General features: G+C 37.5%; 1 protein-coding gene across 23 annotated transcripts in view; it reads right to left on the reverse strand.

The window, feature by feature from the left end:
* Positions 1-830: 830 nt before the first annotated feature.
* Positions 831-25575, reverse strand: part of LOC308421223 (regulating synaptic membrane exocytosis protein 1) — a gene marked incomplete at both ends in the record, with an annotated part of 207701 nt that continues 182956 nt past the window's right edge. For all 23 annotated transcript variants that reach the window (XM_080917491.1, XM_080917501.1, XM_080917495.1 and 20 more), the window contains 5 exons: positions 831-1049; positions 2562-2701; positions 3514-3615; positions 7411-7523; positions 10056-10194. In XM_080917491.1, coding sequence (XP_080773617.1) covers positions 831-1049; positions 2562-2701; positions 3514-3615; positions 7411-7523; positions 10056-10194 — 713 coding nt within the window. The remainder of the gene's footprint in view (positions 1050-2561; positions 2702-3513; positions 3616-7410; positions 7524-10055; positions 10195-25575) is intronic.

The raw sequence follows: 25575 nt of genomic DNA on the forward strand, positions 1-25575 counted from the left end.
CAAAGTCTTCCATGCCAAACAATGGAAAACAGAAACAAATTATCGGTTATGCAAACCGATATGCTCTTCACTGAGCAGTGATTCTGTGACTACTTGTTCGGGTGGTGGGGTGTTTGTTTGTTTGTTTGTTTGTTCTGTGGGGGGTGGTTGGGAATTCCACATACAAGACTTGGAAGAACTGTAAACTGACTGCGTGTGATACCCTTCCCTGGCTTCACCTCGCCCAGCTTTAGGGGAAAATGCTACAGAGACTGCTTCAGCCCTTTTTGGTGCTTTTGGAAAAAGAAAGGAAGGGTCTCTGTGAACACCACTAATCCTGTTATGACAAAGCAAAGAAGGACAAAGACAAAAAAATGAGAGAAAAAAAACTAGTGGAAATAACAAATACAGTGAAGACAGGGAAAGAGAGACAACAGGGAAAAAAACCAGCACACAGCACACCAACAACAAAAGCACACAGAACTAAAGAAACTCAAACACTAGGGAAATAACACTGCTCGTGGTCTGTGCAGAAACATGTGAAGTACACCTTTTCACAGAGTGAGAGTTTCCAGTTTGTTCAATTTGGTGTGTGTGTGAACTTGAGGTTTCCTCTTTTTTTTTTCTATTTGCAAGAAGTGTCAGTGGCTCTCACTAGCATGTCACTGAAATTTGTTTCGCTGCCTTGTTCTGTCATATGAAGCCATGTTTTAAACAACAATTGGGACATACTCTCGAAAAACAACTACAGGCAAAACGCAAGTTGATTGTCTGTCTCCAACAATGCTCTTGATCATGGAATATCTTTTTCTGATTATTATCCTGAAATTGGGTGGAAGGATAGGAGTTTACTATGACCGAATGCAAGGAGGCCCAGATGAACTCTCCAGAGATGATTGGGAAGCTCGGCGAGTCAGGGGAGCAAGAGTAGGATCCACCAGTGAGGATGGAGGGAACAATTTATACCATCCAATCACCATGCTGGATAGATCAAGTTCTTCCAACAAGATCTGTGCCACACCCATAAAGCATTTGTGGTCCATTCTTCCATAGTCACCCCAGACAATCACCTGCAGACAGAGAAATGCAATGTAAATTTGGACTTCCCTTGTCCGCATATGAGGAAGACATCCTGAAAAAGCATGGGGTAGGCAAAAATTAAGAGGCAAGAATAAGATCTAAGAGAAAGCATGCAAATAAATGTCTATGTATGTGTTTATTCATGTGCTTATATGTATGTGTGCTCTGGTATAATAAACCACAACGAGGCTACAGTCATACACAACTTAAGATCTGCAAATCTAGGAGAGCAACACGAGCTGTCAGAGCGATGGGTGCAATGGAGCACATTTTCAGTGGCTTCCGTGAACAGAATGAAAGCATGCTGCATGCTTCTTTTCAACTATAGACTTGTTAGTTAAGGGGCAGATGGAAGACGAGTGAAGGTGGTATCTCTTGATCATTTTCTCCACAGTTTGAGTCAATCAGACTAATAGTGACCACTTATTATTTTTAACTACACTGGTGTCAGGCATGTCTTCCAGTAGACACATTCTTGTCGTCTGTGTTCTAATCCTGGGCTCGTCTATAAAAGTTTGGTACTGAACCATACATCTGCTTTGCATAGTTAAGAATGCAAACCCTGCTTTCTCAATGTACACTGACAAAGTACTTTATCTCTGTGATCCTAAACTATAATTTTTACTATAGAGATAGTGATATGTAGGGTATAAAGTCATTAGAAACTTTGTAAGAGGTATATATGGAAGTATTTAACATAGCTGAGTTATGCACTCATCTCTAGTCTTCTACATTCTTCCATTTTATAGCTCATGTCTGATACTAAGTAATGATCAGTCATTTTTAACATTTTGCCATGATATATATCTATGTATCTATGTACCTATGTATCTATGTATCTATCTATCATCTATCTATCATCTATCTATCTAACTATCATCTATCTATCTATATATATATATATTGTTGTATCATATATCATCTATAATTTATCTATCTATAATTATCTATCATCTAACTATAATCATCTATCTATACCTATCCATTTCTCTATCTCTATTAGTCAATCACTTATCTATCCATCTATGTCAATCAATCATTTGTCTATCAATTATCTATTATCATCTATGTACCTATCTATAATCATCTGTCTGTTTTTCTATAAATCTATGTATTTATTGACCTACCTACCTACCTGCCTGCCTGCCTGCCTGTCTATCTATCTATCTTCCTTCCATATTTACCACAAGTATTACCTATTATCTAATTCTATATTATCTATATTCTTTACAGCTATGTATCAATAAGAGGAAAAGGTTAAGGCTTGGAGAGGACAGAGACAAGGAAGAAAAGAGAAATATGTTGAACTTTGTTTCTTCCCACTACATACATCAGATATTGTTAATGCCATAATATTGCACTATAAACTGACCAGTTTCTATCTTTCTAATCGTGGACAGTAAGAAGCTAGGCTTTACTGAACAGACTTTCCTAAATGCCATCCACATCTTCAATGAGCTGATAGATAGCATCCTGTAATTAGCCAAGCTAAGGTTACTGACCTGAAGAACTTTACCCTGTGGACTTTCATCAAAAACCAGGGACTGCTGATACAAAGGATCGAGAGTTTTCCGTGCAATCCTCGTCTTCTTTTTGGCAATGCAGGCTCCATTTTCCAAAAGATATACTTTCACATAGGGAGCTAGACCAAGATGAATAGACATATAAGAATGTACTGCTTGAATTCTACTTTTATTAGCCAAAACCTTACTGGGGATTGAGATTCTTATTGCATGGATGCCAAACTGCCCTGTATATTTCTCTTGCTCTAAACATCTGGCTCCTTACTGTCCATCTACCTGTCATCACTACTGCCCCTTTCCTCGTGACAAATAAATGTTCCTGCAATGTTGTGACTCATTTACTCAAGTCAGGACTGGCATGAAAGTGCTGGTCCACATCTTACACCTCAATGTTTTTACTTTTGCAGTTTTAGGTGTGCAGGAAAAAAATTGACATAAGAGATGGCTATAATTGTTTTAAAGAATAACAGCATTTCCCTAGTACTTCTCAACAGAATAATTATGCCAAGAAAACCCAGATCCATTTATATAAATTCAAAGATCACACAAAATTGCTTTTCAAGCAACCAAATGATGTGAAATCAAGAATCTAAGGTTCAAATGCATTATTTTTGCACCCTTTTGGCTAAGATCAAACATTAACCCATCTGTAACAAAGGTATCAAGATTTTTCATTTTTAAGTCTTCTTTAGAGGTTGGAGATATATGGCTCAATAATTAAGAGCACATAGTACTATTGTAGAGGACCCGGGATCAGTTTCTAGCACCTACATGACAGCTTATAACACTCTGTAATTCCAGTTGCAAGTGGTCCAATGCTCTCTTCTGACCCCTATGAGTACTGTATGTATGCATATATGTATCACTGTACACATAACAGTTAAAATAAATACACTTTAAAAGAGTCCAAAATGGTGCAACTTTTCCTTACCAGGTGTAGATTTGGAGCCAGGTTTTTGTGTAAGGCTCCGGGCTCTGATAACCTCAACCTCCAACTGACCCTTCTTATCCTCCATCCCAATTTGGATATCACCTGCAAGTGAAAACAAAGCAAAATGTCAGCCTCTACTCAAGTCAGGGGATGCAGAAAAAGATGGCGGAAGATTGACAGATGCTGAGCTTTTATCCCTGTGATGGTAGATGACTACTGGTGTGAATTCGCCTCTGAAACACACTTTCCTTTCCCAAGTTACAAACCAATTTGTTAAAGTGTTTTCTATTTTTTTTCTGGTACTAACCCATGTTTAATTTTTATAATGTTTATCTGCTTTTTGATGCATGTTTTCCTGTAAGCAGGTGTGCATATGTGCATGTGCCCGTGCCTCTTAGTTAGAGAACAACTTGCCAGGGCTTGGTTTTCTCTTCCCACCATGTGCAGTTGAACCCAGGTCTTCAGTTTGACAGCAAGTAGCTTTTATCATGGAGCCAGCTATCTTTAGTGTTGCCCATGTCTATCTTTAGAAATGTGCACCTTAGCTGGAGAAGAATTGCTAACCACAGCATTAAGGCCTTTACAGGATGTGTGTACTCTGGCACAGTCTTCCTGCCCTTCTGCTATCTACCATATTTCCTCAACAATGACAAGGTCTAATTGTCTCAATTTCAGTATTAAGAAAGAAAGCCATTGGTAATACTCTGGTCACTATAACAACTTCAAATACTGTCAGCATGACAATGCATTTTTGTTGTATTGACACCACAGGCCATAAGATGGATAGAACGTTTAGTTTATCTATTTAAGAAGTCTTTTGTTGTTGGAAATATGAGTTATTTATTTTGTTGCCATTTGAGGTATAATGAACAATTTTATAACAATTGACAGCTGGGTAGGGGGGCTAGCACCATTTATTCCTGGAAATTGGGACTCAGAGGCAGGTGACTCTGAGTTCAAGGACAGTCTGGTCTACAGAGTGAGTTCCAGGACAACCAGGGCTGCACAGAGAAACCCTGTCTTGAAAAAACAAAACAAAATCACAAAACAGTAACAAAGAAGAATTTTCAAATACCTTGTTGGCTATTTCCTAAATAATAAATTTAAAGATTTTAAGTATATACACTATACAGTAAGTCAAAATGCTCACACATGTCAGATATGCCCATGTTCTAGACATTCAAAACATACATACACAGACACACACACACACACACACACACACACACAGAGAGAGAGAGAGAGTCAAATATCCATTATAAAGTCTATATGTATGTATCCTAGCAGCGAAATGTCTTTCTATTTTCATTATTTATTAATAAGTAATTTTTGTTTCAATGGTGGTAAAAGGTGCAATTTATTGATTCCTAGGAAAGTGGGGTGTTTGAGGTTCAAGCACATACTTTATGCTCATTGTAACTAGTAAGATTTCAATGCATACTATCAAACCTTTAAAAGAAATAAAGTACTAACAAAAATATATTCATATGGTTTTATGCCAAAGTGCATTTAAAAATCTGTACATGTATCTTTGTTTTTTAAATAAAGTTGTAAGAAAAAAAAGCTCACATCATCTAGAATGAATTAGAGAGGGACTTCTTTTTTTATTCAGAAATTCCATGATTCTTGTATTCATGATTTTCAAACTCATTTGTGAAACTCTTTGGAAGTATATCTCCAAGGTTTTAGTGGGGGACATGGGAAGTGATAATGACTACAATACCACTTGGGAATGCCCTGACCTCCATTTCTTCATACACTCTTTTTGATAGGTGACATTTTTTGATAACTTGGTAACTGCTTATCTTAATAATAATTCCATGTGTTAGATGTTTGTATAAATGGTACCATTAGGCAATTTCTTCCATTCTAGAAACACATTTTGGGGAGTGTGTGTGTGTGTGTGTGTGTGTGTGTGTGTGTCCACACAGGCCAGAGGAAGACAGAAAATCCCATTAAGTTAAATATGCTGTGTGAGTATGAGCCAGGCTGGGTACTGGCTGAAGCTGGATTCTCTTAAGGGTAGTACATACAGGTAGTCTCTAAACCTTCTCCCCAGACTGTTTTCTAATTTTGTACTTTGTACATGTCATATTTAATTTACTTACTCTTGATTGGGGTTATTGGCTTATGATATTTTGAACTGTTTCAAAGCATGTTACAGAGAAGTTCCTGAGAATATGGGGCTAGAAGTTGTATTGTTGAGTTACTGTATATATATATGAGGTTAATGAGGTACTGGCATCAAACTTCTCCAAGCACTATATGGCATTTGAATGTAGGGACCAACTAATGGCTATATTGTAGAGCTATCAGATTAAATATGTTCTATTTCACCCCTAAACGGTTGCCTTTAAAAAAAAAAAAAAAAAAAAAAACTGAACTACTTTAAGATTTCACCAAACATGCTCTTACTTACTGATATAAATATATTTCTTCTTGATTAATGTAGTTAATTACATTTCTTTTCAGGCTTTAAATCAGTTTTGCACTTGAGGAAAAACGTTAGTTGTGTTAATTAATTTTAATATGACTGGGTTTGCGCTGCTTGGGTTCATGGAGACCTGAAAGTATGGGTTCAGGGAGAAACTGGTTGGGATGTACTGTAGAAGAATCTACTTAAAAAATGTTTCAGTTTGGGAAATTCACTGAATTTTAAAATGTGGCTTCTATCATACATACTCTTTCCTTGTTCTGGAACAATGCTTATACATACATACACAGTACATACATGCATGGGTACATACATACACACACACACAGACAGACACAATATTATTTTCCCTTTCTTTATCTCCCTATTCATTCTTTCCATTATTCTGTTTCTCCAGTTAACTCTGAATCAGGTCTTAAGGCTTAGCTTTTAGTTAATCAATTCCCCCACCCCCAACTTTGCTTGAATAACCCAACCTTCCAGTTAGTATGTTAATTACACCTATCCGGTCTAGAAAACTCTTTTTCATAACTTTTCATTATCTCTTGTATTCCTCAGTCTTATTCTTTTAGCTCTTTGTGATGTATAATCTTTTAAAGGTTTTTACTTTGCATATGTGCATCTTCAGGTGTGCATGCTCTCGGAGGGGGTGTATGTGAGGTTATGAGAAGGTGCTGGAGTCCTTGGAGTTTATAGTTACCGCCACTTGATGTGTTGTGAACTAGGGTCCTTTGGGAGAGCAGCAAGTGCTCTTCATCTCTGCCATCTCTCTAATTTCCTTCAGTCTATTTAACTTTAATGTAGGACTCAGTTTGAGTTTGTTTCTATTTTCTGCTGCTTTTGTATTTAAAGTAAATGTTTCCCCCACCTTCTCTCTTCGTTTGGTCTCTTGTGATTGCATTTACAGTATATAGAAAAAAAGATGTTATGGGGCTTGTCATTTGCTTCAGAAGTTAATTACTTTTATTACTATAAACTTATGTGTCCACATAAACTGCGTACAAACTCTGACGGCTTTAATGAGTCAATGGGGTGATTCTAATTCCCTAATCCTAGAGATCCCCCATATACAGCCAGCCTAGCTATGTTTTCAAAGTGAATATAGACCAGTTAACCTGATCTGTGAATGATGGTTAGTAACCAGGGTGACTCACATTCCCAGCCTCCAATTCCTGTAAGAAAAAAAAAAAGCTCCTCCAGTGGAGCAGGAGGCCTTTCTAGAAACCTGGCTTTCAGGAGGACAGGTAACTGGCTATAGATTTGATTCAAATCCCACCTAACCTGTGATGAAGCCAAGTGGCCATTCTTGTGAATCACAACATCCAGCGTACAACATGTAGTGGTCCTTCACTGTCTTTTATACTTTACATGCAAGAACAGTAATACATTTTTCTTGTTTGCAATACCACTGTGCAGTTTTCAAGGACCTTGTCGACCACAAAACTGTAGAAAATAATTCTTACCCATGGCTGGGGTGGCGAGGGTTTGACGGCCAACAAGCTGAGCTGGTCCCAGTCCATCCAGAAACTCACTGAACTGACTGTCGGGTCCTACTCGAACTCCAGGAAACATCAAGCTACAGCAGGCAAATAAGAGTGAGACCAAATTAGACTTCTTGCCAGTTTCGTTTTACGTAGTTCTCATCAGCAGGCACATACCACAGTTGGCAGCTGTTTTACTGATTCTTCGTGTATAACAGATAAATGTGTAACAACATATTCATGCATATATGAGTCAAGCACATGAAGCTCAACAGTTTCATTGATTGAGACGGAGGAGGGTGATTACCCGAATCCATCTTGGAGAGAGAGGAAAGTACCATGATTTTCTGAATATGGCCTATCTATTGCATGGTCTGAGATGGGTGAACTGACTTGCAAGGTCTCCAGAAATTTTTATTGCATAATTGATCCTTGTTATTATATCTTTCCTCTTATTAGTAAATAGTATAATGATCCCTGGGTACTTGCCCACCCTGCTGGGCAGAGTTTCTGCAGGTAAATAAAGATGTATTCTCTTGTAGTAAAGCTATGTTAACAAATAAATAATTTCTTAATTCCTAACAATCATTTTATACTAGTAATTTTGAGCCCCCTATAGATAGGGCTGGAGAGGGGGCTCTGTAAACCTTCATGTGTCATGGGCTAATTGCGCTAGGATAGAAAGCAGGTTTGGATCGAATTTATGCCAAGGGAAAACATTCCTTCTAGGTTGGTTGTAAAATCATTATTTGATAACTAACGGTCATAAACTGTATTCAAATGCAAGGATGAAGGATAAAGATTGACTGGATGTATCTATTAAAAAATAAAAACATTTCAATACTAGTGAGACACAGGCAGATGATTTGCCTCTTGATCAAACCATGCTAACTTATGGCATAAGAATTGTTTTAAATTCTTAATGAACCTCCGGAGCTATTGGCAGAAAATGGAAGTTAAATTAGACAACTGGTCCTAATGAAAAGACACATAACACATCTCTGTGGTCATTTCTTATTCAATTTATGATTTGAACTTATGTTTTAAACTTGTGAACTTTTGAAAAGAAATGTTGCTGGGAATAGCACGTGATTATGTATCCCGAAAAGAGGTAAGAGTTAAGCATGGCAAGTCAGAAAAAAGATTAGAGTCTCTCTTCAATGAGTGCTTCTTGCAAGCATAACTTCCCCTAGCTGACAAGGAGTTAAAGAACTCCCAGCCTCACCCCCTGACTGACCTCTGGTGGGAAAAACAACTTAATCCCCTCCTCAGGTGTTAATCTCCAAAACTAGGTAGTTTTTAAACCACCGAATAAACAAGAAAGTATTTAGTTTTTCAGAAGCTATTATCTTCTAGCATCCAGTACAGTTAGAGAGTTAAGTTTTCCTACAAGGCCTGAGACCATCAGCCTTCTGTCCTTAGTCCAACTTATTTCCCTAACTAGCGCAGGCTTCTGGCAATTTCTAAGCTCACTTCAAGGCCCGAGGCTCCATTCAGGAAGACTCTGTTACAATTTATAATATGTCAGCTTTTCTAGGTATTAGTAATTAAATGTCATGAACTTTACATGTTTACTCATGAGCATTTTAGACAGCTGCTAGTATATTTAATAAATATTTAGGACAGTACAATTTCTTAAAGAGAATATAATTTAATGTCTTCAGTTTCATTTGTATTTGTTATTGTATTATTGTATTTATTGTTACTGTTGTGTGTGTATGATGTAAGGAAGGTGTGTGCGTGTGTGTGTGTGTGTGTGTGTGTGTGTGTGTGTGTGTGTGTGTGTGTGTGCATACAAAGTTGTAAACCTTTCATGGCTTTGTATAGAGGTCAGAGGTCATCCTTCAGAAACCAGTTTTTTCCTTTCATCTTTTTGTGGGTTCCAAGCATCATTAGGTACAACCTATACCCTGGAGGCTATTTTGCAAACCCTAATTTATGCAGATTTAAGGTGGCTGGGTAATTATGAAAAACTTATGTTTCAGCTCTTGTAGTCCACTGAGCAAACATAGCAGTGACTCAGAAAAAGCATTTCTTTTGAAAGATTGCAGTTTTCACCCCAGTTTCAACCCCACTAAGTTGTGTTAAGTAACCACACAAATTAGTAAATGTTCTCACAAACAACAACAACAACAAATGTCTTCATACTTTAAGAATTAATCAATTTTAGAACTAAAAAGACTTTAATTAGAAAAATGAGGTAGTCTCCCTCCACCCCATGATAAGGTAGAAATGAATTAATGGTATTTTGAGAACAATAAAATGTAAGTTGCCTATGTTTAAAAGTGACTCAGGCTTACAAAGTCATGCATCTCGGAATAGTTTGTAGAGAAACTGGGAAATCAGAAATCAGTTTCTTGCTTCTGCATTTTCATTCAGGATCCTGCAGAGCCAGGCCATAAGCTCCCTACATGAAAGAATTCATTAAGTCTATCATCTCTCTACTGTCTGCTCAGTGAAGGACCTAGCTTTATTCCTTTCACAGATTTGAACAGGAGCAGGGATCTGTTTCCAGGATGTCTGGTTGGTTTGAAACAGGTGGGCAAACTTGTGGTTACATGAAAAAACGTGACTCAGAAGAAATCCTCAACTAAGGCCACCTGCAGCAAAACGTCATTGTCACTTACTTTCCTTCAGAGCTGTAACTGTTGATGCTACCGTCCGTGGACTCCCGGCTTGGCTGTCTCACCATCTTCCGCATTTCAGCCGCCATTCCGGTCTCCGTACTCCGCTGGATGGTGCTTTTCAACTTCTTGTGGCCTGACTCTGATGGGAGAGAAGGGAATCAAGAACCGGGTTCTATTTAGCCAGTTTCTTTTTTTCCCTCCTGAATAGCCATTGGCTCTACAAAAGCAATAGTTACTTTTCATTAGCATTAAATGCTTAATAAGAGCAGCTGTGGCTCAAGAGAAAATGGTTGATTGTCCTCCCAAAGTTTACTTTTGTTGAGAGGTCAGTGCTAGGTACAGCAGGGATGGCCCAAGTCTCTGTAAACAGAAGTTAACTATTCCAATACAGTTTAGGCTACTTCACCAAAAGTAATGGATCTGGCACTGGATTGCTACACGGAAAATAGTACTGAGCAACTTAACAGGTTTCTAATCTGAAACAATCCACCTGAGCAGACAAGGGATGGGCCATCTCCTCTAAAAATCAGGAGACTCCTGAAAATGAAAAATCCACGTATAACCAATTTTCATATAAAGGAACAGTGATTCTTTAGTTTCTTTGATGGCTTTTACAGCACCTTAATTTATGCTGTCTAGTCTGGGATAGTACATGGATTGCCTAGTTAGGTTGGACAGGTGTAAATTACCCATTCTAAGGAAGCATGACTCTCTCCACCCTTCTGATTCGATCATATGGTCTGCTTGGCATTTGGGGGACATGGGTATCCATCTGTACAGTATAGTAGCTTGTTGTTTTAATTTCCTTGTTTTTTTCTAAAAGAGAGTCTTTCTGTGTAGCTCAGGTTGGTTTGGTCACTTCTATGTGGCCAAGGCCAGCTTTTGAGTTCCTGGCTTTTCTGCCTAAGCTACCACCCGCAGGAATTATTAATAGGTATGTGCCAATAATTTGGTACATAATAAAATAAAAGTAAGTTTGGGCTCATTTCAGTTGTTTATAAGCTCTAAACATCTAAAATATTGATTCAATTGTAAATACAATTTTATATAGCATCAATGCCAACCAGTCAAATAAACTACTAAGCATTTTTCCACGTTCATGCTCCTTATGCATTTCTGGTTTACTCTTTTGCGTTGTATGCTTTAAGATACAATTTGAAATATATGAATGATTCCCATATATAAAATATGCACCCATACATAAAACTCATTCCCCAATATCTTTTACAAATGTAGGCATCTAAGTACACTTCTAAGTATCAAAGGTGACATCTTACCCTCTCATTTGGCTACTGTATCTCTTCCTTAAGTTGTATAATTAAAGATACAATGGAAGTCAAGCTCTATGTATTCTTTGGGGGGTTTTGATGAGCTCATTACATTTTTACTGTTCACCTTCTTATTGCAATTTTTGCTAAAGCAAATTCATGTATGTTGTAAAGTATCCAAGAAATACAGAAATGGCAGGCATTGGAGATAGCCTTTATCACCTTGTCCTGCTTAGCTGCTCTTCTTTGCTCATGCCATACATGCCATAAAATGGCCAACTACTTACAGCTAAATCACTGCAGGTGACATGTGAGTGTCATTCAGTACCGTCCCAATATATACTCTATGCGTGGATGACCAGTGAAAAAATAGAACCAGAAGAATTCTATTAAACTCTATAGTGGGACATTGTACACTCTAGTGAATAATTTTCTCATTCCATTTACTATAACATGCAAAAGTTGCCATTCTTCCACTAGACAACAATGCTGATCCCAAATTAAACCAAGTCTTCAGTTACAGACATTCTAGTTATCATGGGGAATTTATTGCTGAATAAATCCCTAGAGACTGAAATGCTAGTGATCTCCATTAGGATTTCTAAATTGCCCTTTAAAAAATAATGTTGCCACTATGGTGCTAACCACAGTCAAAAGGATGTCCCAATTTCTCACCAGGGACTCAGGAGTTCTTTTCCTTTTTTTATTCCGTTTTTAGGTCTCTTGTCTTTCCCATGGGACTTCTTTTTAAAGGAATATGTATACCTACAGAGGGTAGGAACTTCATTCATGCCACTGAAAACGCTTTTTGTATTTATTCATTTACGTACTAAGCTTGCTTCTTGAGTAAATCAGTGTGTTACTAGAGCATCTTTCATTCACATGTAAATACTGGGTATATACTACTTCACAGATAGGAGAAAGCCAAAGATATACAAGTTAAATGTTCTAATACAAAAATCCAAAATCAGAACTACCTTAAGAGTCTCAAAGTTTTGGGTGCTAAGAGAGATGACGTCACAAGCAAAATGTTCCTCCTGTAATTGGTTTTCATCAAAATATAGGTGGATTCAGAGGGTAGACGAAATCAGTTCTTTAAGAATATGGACCCTGGTAATGCTAACCACACTCCAGAACATAGCCCACACCATGAATATATGATCAGCAGCAAGAAGAATAAGTGGGGTATTAAAAAAAAAAAGCAAAAACAAAACATGAAGTTGGAGAGAAGACGGAATGAAATAAGGGGCAATATGATCAATATATACTGTACACATGGCTGAAGAGTGAAAAACTTCTTTAAAGCATTATATTAAAACTTCCAAGGTATGGGTATAACATGTATGAAACATATACAGCATTATGTTTAGACTTGAGTCCTGTCCCTGAGATCTTAATCTGTATATGTGAACAGCACAACATGTGTAAAATAATGAATAAAAACCATAAACAATTTCTGTACCCAAGCACTTTACATGAATGATGTTTGCTCTGTCCTACAAGTATCAAGACAAGGGGAATTATGGGGAGCATTTGCCAAGGGCTTGTGAGTATCAACTCATAATGGAAACAGTACCTGAGAGGAGAGGGTAGACTATAAATGATGAGGCTCTATTGGGAGCTGAAGGAGAAACTGTTAAGAGGGTCAGTAGTGAAGTCTTGAGTTAGTATGGTTTTCTTTCATGGTTTCATTCATCATCCCTCCAGTAACTGCTTAGGAAGAACTTTCAATGATCATCCGCAATTCTAGGTGTCAAAGACATATTAAAAAAAAAAAAGATGCTCTGCTACTATAAAGGTTACATTACACTTTGTGTACACAATATGTTATTGTTGGACATAGGTGCTACTAATTAAACATGGGACATAGGAAGTATACAGAGATTGACAGTAGGCCAGCAAAGGCTTCAATTGAAAAGCCAAGATGAAATGTTCTGTACAGTAGGGTAGGTCCTGACAACGGCAGCAGAGAGGCGGGCACACTGGTGGTTGTTGGTACAAAGATTTTTTTTTTTTTTTTTTACAGTAGCTCACAGGTCCTTTAGTTTCTCTTCACTTTTTCTGATGATGATGAGACTCTGATAAAAGCCATCTAGGAAGGGCTGTAGCAAGTGAGTTTCCTGGACAAGGCCCACCATTTTACATGGCTATGATGGGTTCAGCCTGAAGAGGTTTTACCCCAGTGGCTTCATCCCTGGATTGCTTCTTGCTGCAGATAACCCTTTCCTGCCACTATTACATAGGCTAAGGATTTCTGGACATTGGCCCATGCTACTGGGCTAATTTCTTGCAGATCAACAGGAAGATGAACTTTCATGAATTAATGCTGTTTGGAAGAATTAGTGACTTTATAGAATTCCTGATGTGATTCAAAAAGTTTTAGAAGGAAAATTTAAGAAGATGCTCTTAGTCATTTTGCCAGAAAGATATAATAAAATTAGAATCAAGAAGAGAATGTGCCCCCTCCTCCTAGAATAGTGAGTAAAGGCTGCATAATAAGGAATACAATGAGCTTTCATAAATTACACTAAGAATAGAAAAAGGCTTGAGACAGATTTGTAATCAAGGAAAAACATTAATTCTAGGTCAGATCAAGGAAGATGCCACAGGGGTGCACTATGGTAAAGCAAGGCCATATGAAACTGTTGCTTTGAACTTATAATGAGCTTATAGAATGACACATTGCTTTAAAATTACTATCAACATCCTTCTTTAACTCCCCTTTTGTGTAACATTTTATCTAGGAGGTAATTTTATAAAGAACTTTTGTCTATGAAGGTATAAAAAAGCAGAGAAAAAAAATGAAGTGTATCAGTTCAGGATCTGCTCTATCTGCCAATGCATTTATGTCTTACTGTCTTCCTTCCTTCCTTTTCTTTTGTCAGTGAAATTGACAAAAGTCCTCAGCTTCTGGCCCCCAGAACAGTATGAGATAGCGAAAGACCAGAGGTCCTCAGCCTTTGGCCTTCTTCTGACACAGTGTCCTTCCTCAGTACCTGACTTTGTCTGGTTTAGCCCTGGCAAGACTCTGTTGTTACGTATCTCAGGACTTCATGGATATCTGGTTATCCAGTTTACTGAGTTGTAAAATGTACAAACATGATTTTTTAAAAAATCTTCTAAATATGAATTTAAACATAGGCTTAAATATTTAAAAATGGTTACATATGTGCTTGATGACTGTAAACAAAATTTTAGAAACAAATGACCTTTATTGAGTGTGTTTTCATGGACAAATATTTTATGCCTGTGTCTCACCTAAGTGCAGTGCCCATAAATGTCAGAGGAAGATGTTAAATTACCTGCAGCCAGATTTGCAGACTATTTTAAGGACATAGATATTAGGTGCTCAACTTAGGTTTTCTAGAAGATACATGTGAATTCCTGACTCAGACTCCAATTCCAATTTGTTTCTTCTTTTAAACTGAGATATTAATTTTTATAAAGTCAGGGTATACCCAAAGAGTATTTCTAGAGCAGTTGTAAACACAATAGTTTTTAGATTGTACATAAGATAGACTCTAAAGTAAGAAAAATAAATAAATGTGAGAAGTTATTCAAACTTTTACATTCACCCAGTCCTGTGAACTTGCACAGCACTTTCTATAATTTTCAAACTTTGTTTATCTCTTCAGGTGGGAGCTGGCCAAAGAACTGACACCCACACGTTGATCTATTTATACTAACAAATATCCCTGAGAGGAATGCTGCTAGACTGAGCCGTAGAAAGGCCTGGTAGAAGCTTACTAAATAGTTCCAGCTTTGAATCTGCCTTGCTCAGACTCATAAGGACTTAATACTGATTTAGAATGTAAGAGTTGGAAGGAGCATTGCCTTACGTATGGAGGCAATAAATAAACAGAAAGGTAATCCGTGCAACAACTTTGTTCAGACCTGCTCTAGGCCCAATCTCTTATAGAACCCTCGCCTTGTCAGGGCGTACAGTCTAAGTTTGTTCAAATTTCTTGACTTAACAGCAAATGTATGATTAGAAACCTAGCTTTTGAAGTTTCAACATTGTGATCATTTCATTATTCCTTAGCTTAGGAAAATGTAAAGTCTGATCTAACATGATCAGCAAATACAAAATGGGTTTGTCACAGATATTTTCATGCTTTCATTCCCATATGTGTTTACAAATCCATTTGTGAAACATTTAACATCACAATCAATACAGTCCTAAATATATCACAATTATCTGTAATAACAGCCACATATTACATTTTTCTGTAAGTATAATATAATTAAATATAAAACACATTAGGAAATATTAGTTCAGAGTATCACTATTTGTCACCTTTAAAATCTAATGAAGACTTATTCGTTTCACAAAGGGCATGCAATCAACTTACCAAACTATCAAATTACAACATGAAGATTTTATTTGAAAATGCTACCTTAGGTATTTTACATTTATAAGGATTGAGAAGTAGTGCATTTTAATAATAAATCATTAATTCAAGGAAAATTAGTAAAGTCTGTAATGCTGTAAGGAACATTTTACTCATGCTATTGAAAAGCAGATGTTCTCACAAAGACTTTAGACAAGATGTCATATTTCCATAAGAACTCTCTCTGCATATTTGAGACACTGTTATATAAACACGTATTGATTTACTGATTCCTTCGTCATCTGTTTAAATGTCCACAAGCTATAATGGCAGGCATAATTCTGGTGTGATGAAATAACAGTAACGGGACAAGGTAAGGACAAGGTAAAACATACCTTACATATGAGTGATAACCATAAGGAAAGGGTGAGGGCTGGAGAAATACAGACAGAAAGAATAATAAAATATAACAACATATGAATATATCTCAAATCTAAATTTAATCTCTTAGGGAGGAACTATAAGCAAGCGTATTTGGAAGGATTCAGAAGGATGAAAACAAAGGAACATTGTAGTTAAATTACAATTTCAAAAATAAACAAAACCAAGTAAAAAGAGTAATTCAGCACAGTGCTATTTGTCTTAATCCCAGCACCCTGGACATGGAGGCGGGAGAATTGGGAGTTTATCCTTGGCTACACAATAGCCTCAAGGCAGGCATGGATTTTGTGAGAACTCCTACGCCAGATAAGTGCAACTTGTAAAAATTTCATACTTCTGAGGCTTATTTTGGAAAATTGCCTTTCTCTGACTTTTCCAGCATTCCCATCTCCCCAGTGAGTCTCTAGCTTATTTCAACAAGCTACAAAGTCTACTATCTTTACTGACTCATTTCCCACAGAGATCTATAATGAAATCAACACAGTAGTAAAATAGATGCAAATAAAATCATTTCAAATACTCTTATAAGATATTGGGAATATTATAAGACAGAGACAATATGTTCCTTCAAAGAACACTTCAAACATTTTGTAGCGATACACATAAATTCTTTCCTCTGCTCTTGGAATCATGAGAGATGAACACACATGTTTTCCTTGGCATTCTATGCTGTATTCCCAATTCTACATAGATGCAACTTAAAATGTGACTCACCTCTACCAAAAACTGGTACCTACATGTTTCAACTTGCCTGCAGCTAACGGTTCTTCTCTCACTAACAACAGGTATTGCTGTGAGTCAACATGCCTTGACTGTTACATCTTTAGTCTGTCACACTTATCTTTTCAGCAGAGTATCTTCCTTTGTCCTTCCCCTTGTCTAGCTGATGAATTGTAAGCAACAGAGTTCACGATAGCCTTTAATAATGCTATCCAAACTGAATATTACACTAGATGACACTGCCTAACAGTATTTAACGACATTATGTATTCTGTAAGGACCTCATCACAGGAACACCTACATGACTTTTGCATTCTAAAGCTCCCAGTCTATTTAACAAATGTGCTTACCTCTTAGGAAGAATTCAAGCATTCAGAGCTTAAATTGACTTGTTTGTTTTCAGCTCGATTAAAAGTGGCTTTCAAGCATTGTTAACATGGGCATGCTTAAATTGTGTATTAACTCTTAACGTTAAAAAGTAATGCTACAAAGATACTTAAAAAAAAAAAAAAACAACCTATCTCATTAGTTTAATGTCGTTATTCTCCTTTGGGCTAAGCAGATACCTGAGATGCAGTTAAATTTCTACTTCTAAATAGAAGTACATGCCATCTCCTTCCTACCTGGTCATAAAGTACAAACAGTGTTTCAGATTGAAATACAGAAATAAAAGAATGCTGCATTGTTTACTTCATATTAAAAGGACATTTATGCTCACCAAATTACTATGTGGGGGGATTTTTAAAATTTCTATCCAAATTAAACAAAGTGTGACAATTCTAAGTAGTAGCTTAGGGAAACTTTGGAGTCGGCTCCTTTATTGTTCACTATGTCTGTAGGATACTAGCTTACCTTCTCTATCTCTCAGATTCCTAACCCATAGAAGGAAAAGCGATTGGCTCATTAATCTATTTTGAGCAGTGTATGAGTGTCTTCATTTAGATGTCTACAGCTGTAAGGAAGACCATCACTGACCAAAATTAACTTGGGGAGCAAAGAGTTAATTTCACCTTACAGGTTCCAGGCCATCCTGGAGGGAAGTCCAGAGACTTTTTTGGTAGCTAGGGGCAGCTACAATTAGATTCTATAGCAGAATCTATAAGATGTCACTAGAACAAATTCGTTGAGCGTTGTTTGGAGTTTTTATAAGGCCAAGCATTTTAATACATTATCATTATTAAAAGCCAAACAAACAAACAAACAAACAAAGAAACAGGAAAATCCTGAGTTGAAAAGTCTAGGGTCTAGTGTCAAAGTAACTCAAGCCATTAGCAGAATCTATAAGGGTTTATTTTCCCAGTCGAAAGTAGAGATGTTGACTGAATGTTCAGATATCTGTGACGAATAAAAAGGGTAAATACTTGGGAAGGTAATTACCAAAAAGTAAGTATTGTCCATTTGATATTGTTTAATGCTAGAAAGACAGAATAAAATATGTTGGACTATCTTCTAAATGCAAAATTCCTCTGAAGAGCTATTCGGGACTCATTCCTAGAATGGTTTTAGTTGTATACATTTTCGCATAGGTGTTGGGTATGATTTTCCAACAAACAGGATGAATACAGTAGTATATAGTTATAGACATATGTAAACAGGACTTGAGGAAGATCAAATCGCAAATGGTTTCATCAATAGATAATAAGAATGTATTACATTCAAGTCATCTATGAAGCTGTGTTTAGTGGCAAATGCTGGCAATCAGCAGCCCTCAGGAAGTTTGAGGAAGGAAGACTGTTAAGTTTAAGCCTAGTCCAGACTACACAAATAACCCCCCCCCCCAGACCACTGTCACTGTGAGAGAATGTCTCAGTGCAGCATTTAACCTCTGTCTGGGGTCCCATTCCTCCCATATTGTAAAGGCCTGCTTTCTGTTCATCTCTTTCACAACAGGTAGCCATTCCTTCCCCCCAAAAACCAAGAGTTACAGCAAAGATGTGTCTTCCCATAAGATCTATTCTTAAGAATTATCCTCTAGATCTCGAGAAACCTAGAAAATCCTGCTAAAATGGTTCTAAACTCATGTCCAGTTTTTGTTCGGGCAACCTTCCCTGGTCTGCCCTGCCACGGATGAGTAATCCCACCTGAGTGTTGTACTGTGAAGTTCAAGTGCACCCGTAAAAAGCTGGGGCACACTCAAAGCCCCTTGAGACAACATTGCCAATCTTTGGATAGGCAAGAGGGTAGAAAATGGGTCCTAAGAGAACATGGTGTAAACAAGGATGTCTGTCGTGGAGAAAAGTAAACACGCTTTTGCACTTTGGTGGGGACGTGAACTTCCATTTCTTGCTTAAGCTCATGGGTAAGCTCAGACTCTCTCATGTTGAAAACTACCCCTAGCCCACGTTTCCTGATACACCAATTCTATCACTTGTTTTATTGGAAGGGGATGTTACTAGAATAACTTTGTTGGGCGTTGTTTAGAGTCTTTGTAAGGACAAATACTTTTAAAACATTCATATGATCAAAGCATTAACAAGGGGAAATCCTAAGAATTGCAAATTCTAGGGTCTTTCAGAGCTTCTCCTCCAGTTCAGAACACTTTGGAACCAATGAAAACATGTGGGAATGTATGAAAGTTAACTGCTCTTCTGGCCATGCATATCTCTGGGGGCCCAATTCTAATGTTTTCTCTCTCATGAGATGGTTTTCACACCTCTACTCTAGGAGTTGCAGAGCACACAAATTTTGATGAACCCTTCCCCACAAAGTGCGTGGCGGGGGCAGATATGAAGTAGAGAAAGGTTTGGTCTAATACAAATATCATGTGTCTGAATGAAAAGCGGATGTATTGACACACAGTTGAAAGACTGGTTTATGATTTTTCACACAATTATTTCCCTAAACACTTTCAATGGAAAATTGATTCCTTTTAGCAAGAACTGACTTAAGTAAAGGTTGTAAGAAAACAGGGTTAGCAGGGCCAGTTATTTCAAAACTATAAAATTGAATATTATAATATTTTTTTAACTCCCAAGTTTTCAGAGGAAATGAATTCAGATTCATTAATATAAAAAAAAAACACTGACTTTCTCGTGTTTATACAATTAAGAGATAAAAAGTGCAGGGAACATCTTTACTCTGCTAAATTTTAAACACAATCCAATTCCTGTTTTCTCAGTATGTGCATGGAGACGTCACTGGCAGACAATACTTCCAGTTCAGTAAGCTGAAATTATAACACGGTCAGTATCAAATATCCAGTAAGCAAGACAGTAAGACCCACAGAAATCCCACACACAGACTGTCTCCATTGCTTTGCCCCATACCACACTTAGGAACACCATGCAAGGGACCCTTTCAGGCATGAATTGTATCCTTTCCAGCCATGGTGTTATCCAGTGGCATATCACCTATGGGAGGGTAGATGAAGACAGAAGAAGCATATTCTACCATGAGACATGGCTGACCACTCCGGAAAGACTGTTAGCCGACATAGTTCATCTGCTACATCACAACTGGGAGATTGTACGGATTTGAAAAGACTATTAATATGCCAGAACAAGATTGTAGACTTAATTTCTAACGCCCATTATGACAATTTTATTCTTGGGGAATGAGAATTAGTTGTTAGGCTATTTTCAGAGCGATCTGGTAGGTAATTTAGAATTTGAAAGGAGGGAAACACATCAAGTGTAATGTAAGTTAAAGTGGTGAATTTAGACTTGTAGATAGAGTAAATGTCTGACATAAAACTCATGAAGTGATAACAACTCCAGATGGGATGGAGAAGTGACCCAGTCATGTTGTGAACACCAGGTTGTGCAAACATTGACTGTCCAATGCCTACCTATAGAGCCTGGTTTGGTGACCACAGCTTGTAGCCCTCCTGCCGAGGAGATACCTGGAGCTCCACAACCAGTGAGTTTAGTCTGATTTCAAGATCCAGGTTTCAGTGAGAAATCTTGCCTCCAAAAGACAACTTAGTGGGTCCTAAGGGATGACATATTTACTGGCTTATGGCCTCACATACACCTACATACATGAACACAGATACATATATGGGAACACACACACACACACACACACACACACACACACAAATACAGACACTATATACACTATTATCTTAGGGAGATTCTAGTTGATGAGTCCCCTTAAAGTTAAATACTTGGGGTACTTAATCTCAGATAATCTCAAAATAATACAAGGCACAGACTCCACCTCAAGGCATTCATTACAAGAAGGAAACATCTGTAATAATTTGTCCTTTTCTGTCTATGAGGATGGACTGTGTGCCAATCAGGAAGAATGACTGACTATGACTAGAAGTGATATAATCTTTATACAAAATGTTGACTTATACTACAGTTGGTTTCCTTGGATATTTGAGAAACTACTGGAAACTGTTTCTTCTCTGACTGTCAAAAGAATAAACATTAAAAGACAAAAATACAGCTGCTTATTACCAAATATAATCCTAAAATAGATTAAAAAAATACCCTCAGGAAATAAGATGAAAATATTTGTTGGTGAATACTGTTGGCATACAGTACTAAAAGTTAAATAGCTAATAAGATTAATGTTAATAACATTAATCTTCAATAAAGATGATGTCACACATTTTTATCTTGCTATCTTCCTCCTTTGAAATCCAAGAAATAGGTTGGAATATGCAATTCCTAAAAAGTGGAAGGAAATGCTAGGGAATTAACTGAACTGAGTCAAGAACTGTGTATATTGATTCCGTGGTGGACATCAATGTTTATTCCTAAGAAGACTTTAAGCATTAATATACTGAAAAAACCAACAATATAAAGATATGAAAGTTTCAGTGATAAACATGATATTTCTGTTCATTGGAAACCCTTAGGAAGTCCATTACATTTTGTTTCTCTGCTTCCCAGTTTGTACTTACTACTCTGAAGACACTATCTTAACATCATCATATGAAAGGAGAGTTCTGACAGTTGGTTGGGTTAGAGACATAAACCATATAGAAGTGTAGTCTGGCTTACCTACAGGTAAACCAGCAGAAAGAAATGGAACTTAATTAAGACTGTAGAGTTGATACCTGTTCTTGGAAGGAAGATACTATCATACCAGCTAAAGACAAGCTTGGCACCTTGTCATTGGAACAAATACAAATTTACAAGCATACCAAATGATGTTTCTTGATGTGTCTTTTTTTTTTTTTTTTTTTTTTTAGATTTATGTAGTGTTATGAACGCACTTTGAAAATTAACGTTGAGCTTGAAATGCAAATGGTTAAGTGGGTTAAACTAGTTTAGGATAGAGATCAAACAACCCTAAAACTTTAAATATAAAGTGTCCACACATAGACATTTTGCTTAAGGAACCCAAAACACAGTGATGGCGAATCCTAAGCCACTGGTCTCAGCCTCCTTATGACCACAGGGACAAGCAGTAGCTGATCCTTCCAACCGCAGGCTCATCCACACTCAATGAACACTGTGTTCTTCATCCTAAGGTTATTTCATGGTGATCATATTTCATTTGCTCAGGCTTTATCGGGATAAATCTAACAGTCAAAGACTCAGCATCTCAAAGCTTCACTTTTTAAGTAAAAAGTGGTGCTATCTCACTAACCCCATATTTAGTGCTCCCACAATGGAAAGGATCCTGACCATTGTAAAACAGTGCCATTAAAGAAAACTATCCTGGGCTCTACTGTTCTCTGTAGAAATTAGGAACATTATTTTACCAAATCCAATTTTGAAGCAGGAAAGTGAAAAGCAATTACGCTCTCAAAATTGCTCCTAAAAAATACTACAAAAGAAAATACAAATTTCTCTATGTCTGCTACCTTAAATTATAGGTAAACTGATAAAAGCAGTATTTCTCTAAAATTAAGTTTACATTTGTTCATAAGTAGCCTAGGTCTAAATCAATCAGAAACAACAAACAAACCAACAAACAAACAAACCACCCAAAAGGTGCTTGAAATCACCATGTTTGCTAGATTACACACACACACACACACACACACACACACACACAGAGAGAGAGAGAGAGAGAGAGAGAGAGAGCGAAGTACTGAACTGTCTTTGAACTGTGGGAGACAATGGACTATGGCTGATTCTGTACAAGTTAAACACTGGGAATACCAGCTCTCAATTCCAACTGTAGAATAAAACCCTGTTCTGGACCCTAATCCTCCAGGACAAGGATTGATGGGGGAGGGTTTTATCATCATCCCATGCTTACTGCATGTTTGGAGATCTGAGTTCTGATGTGGTAGTTTCCAGCAGGCTTCCAGAACAACATGTCTTATAATGAAGGGCTCAGATGTTTTAGCCGCTTGTTTTAAAACAGCTGTTCTTATTGCTACCTTATTTTTACAGGTGAAGATATATATAGGTATTTACAAGTATGCATAGTATAACAATTAATGACAAAAATAGGCCATGGGTTTGAAAGGCATCAAGGACATGGATATGTGTGTTTTTGGAGGGAGGAAAGGGAAGGAAGAAATAATATAATTGTACTATAATATCAAAAAAATACTTTTAAAAAAGAGCCAAAAGGAAGTCTGCTGCATTGGGGTAATTCCTAGAAAAGATAGAGAAGCTAAGTCCATGAGGCTCAATAATATCACTGATTAAACAGTGATTGTGTCAATAGACATGCTAATGTTAAAAGGAGGAATTTCATGGGGTCCCTTAGACAAGGCACTGCTGACTAATTACTGAGAGAAGCAGAATTATTCTCCCAGGGGATAAGCCACCTAATGGCTTACCCCAAGCAAAGAGTTTATCCCAAGCAAAGAGGTTATCCTCGACAGCCTAGCCACATGAAATAGATGCCACGGGTTGTATTTACATATTTACACATATAAATCTACAATAACGGTCAGACAGAGCAAATGCATCAATTTGAGAAGGAGTGGGGAGGACCTGAGATGACTTGGAAGGCTAAGAAGAGTGGTTTTCAACCTTCCCAAAGCTATGACCTTTTAATGTAGTTTCTCCTGTGGCAGTGACCCCCCCAACCCCCACAATTATCTTTGCTGTTACATCATAACTACAATTTTGCTACTATTATGAATCATAATGTAAATATCTGACATTCAGACCAAGAAAGGACCAACCATCACAGTGAGAACCCCTGGCTTACACGGAGGAATAGGAAAGTAGGAAGCAGCATATTCTTTTATTTGACGGTGCTATTAATATAATTTATAATTAATATAAAGAAATACTTTTCTTAAAGATAAAAATACTACCCTGTCTTCAGCAAAAAATCTCATTTGGTTATCTGGCTGCAATGTTGCCGATTCAAGAGACAAGGATGGGAGCCACCAGCCATGTTTCCTGTCAACTTGGAAAGGTAGTGCGGAATCCTGACAGAGAGAGAGAAAGCTAGGACTATATTTTCTTGTGGCTCTTTCCTTAGATAGTTGGCTTTCTGCCTCTTTGTTAATCACGACTTTCCTTACATCTTCTCCTTAAAAAAAAAAAAAAAAAAAGGTTTCTTAACTAAATCCACCAGGAACACAGAGGTCATACAGACATTTCTCAGAACTGAGAACTGGCTTGACTATTTGACAGACTTCTCAGTGGATAGCTCTCCTGGCTGCACCCCAGTCTCTGTAAGGTCTCAGGGTTCAGATCCCGATAGTCAAAAGATTATTTGCATCTCATCTAGAAAAAAATCCCCACAAGCACCTTGATCTTCCCAGCACTTTATGGTTCATCATGTGTTACCTTAACTGGATGACATTTGCCAGTTATTTTTTTTAATTATTTTTATTATTTCTAATTATGGGTATGTACATGTCTTTGTATGTGTGGCTATGTGTGTGTGAGTTCAGGTGCCGGTGAATGTAGATTTATGTTAAGTCATACATGATTGGACAGGGAGAGGAGGTGGGTAAAAGGAGAGGAAACGGAAGAGGAGGAGTCAGGGAGTAAAATGGAAGAAGAGGAGAAGGAGAGGAAGGAACGGGAATAGGAGGATGGTTAATGGATTATAAGGGATCTCCTAGGAGGGGAATAGAGTGTAGTAGAAAATCTGCCCAAAATAGACGTGCAGCTTGTTTTCCTAATTACTGAGTTGTGTTTTTATTGAATGGGTTTATTTGGATTGAAGAGGATATTGCAACATGGGAAGACAAGGGAAATCAGATCATCTAGAGGTAGATTATAGGTACTGTAAGCTACCACAACTCCAGTTCCCTGCAAGAGCAGTAAACATTCTAGTCACTGAGATGTCTCTCTGGCGTCTGCTTTCCACGGGTGTTTGAGCAAACACAAATGTTACGGAGATAATTTTGTAGATGGGACTTGACAGCATAATCGGGAAGCACGATGAAGAGGTGAGCTCATTTTAGGTAATCAGATAGGACCGATATCCATTACAAGAGTGGATTTGAGGTTTCCTTGGAGAAGCAGACACATTGCCTAGGACTGCGGATTCACCTGATATTCTGCCCATCTTACAGCTTCTGTAAGCCAACTGTTGATAATATTAACCTGTTTACACGTACCTCCTCATATTCTGCTTTTGTGGTTGATTGTAGGGGTCACTTAAGAGGCCCAAACTGTCTTTCTGGAAAGTTCTTACGTCCATTAGTGCTCTGCTGTCACGATCACTATCAGAACATGTTTGGGATTCTTACTCTCTTAGCCTCCAGTTTTTTAATCAACTGGTGTCCATGTTTTGAGAGTTTTGCTATGTCAGGTGGCTTGTGAAATGGTGGAAGCTTAGCTTTCTTAAAGAAGGACCTTGTTTCACCCCCATCCATTTTCTCATGGTCATGAACGTTATCTGCTGGGCACCTATGTTCAGTTCTCACCTACC

This window comes from Micromys minutus (assembly GCF_963924665.1).
Source record: "Micromys minutus genome assembly, chromosome: 5".
In the NCBI taxonomy this organism is placed as follows: Eukaryota; Metazoa; Chordata; class Mammalia; order Rodentia; family Muridae; genus Micromys; species Micromys minutus.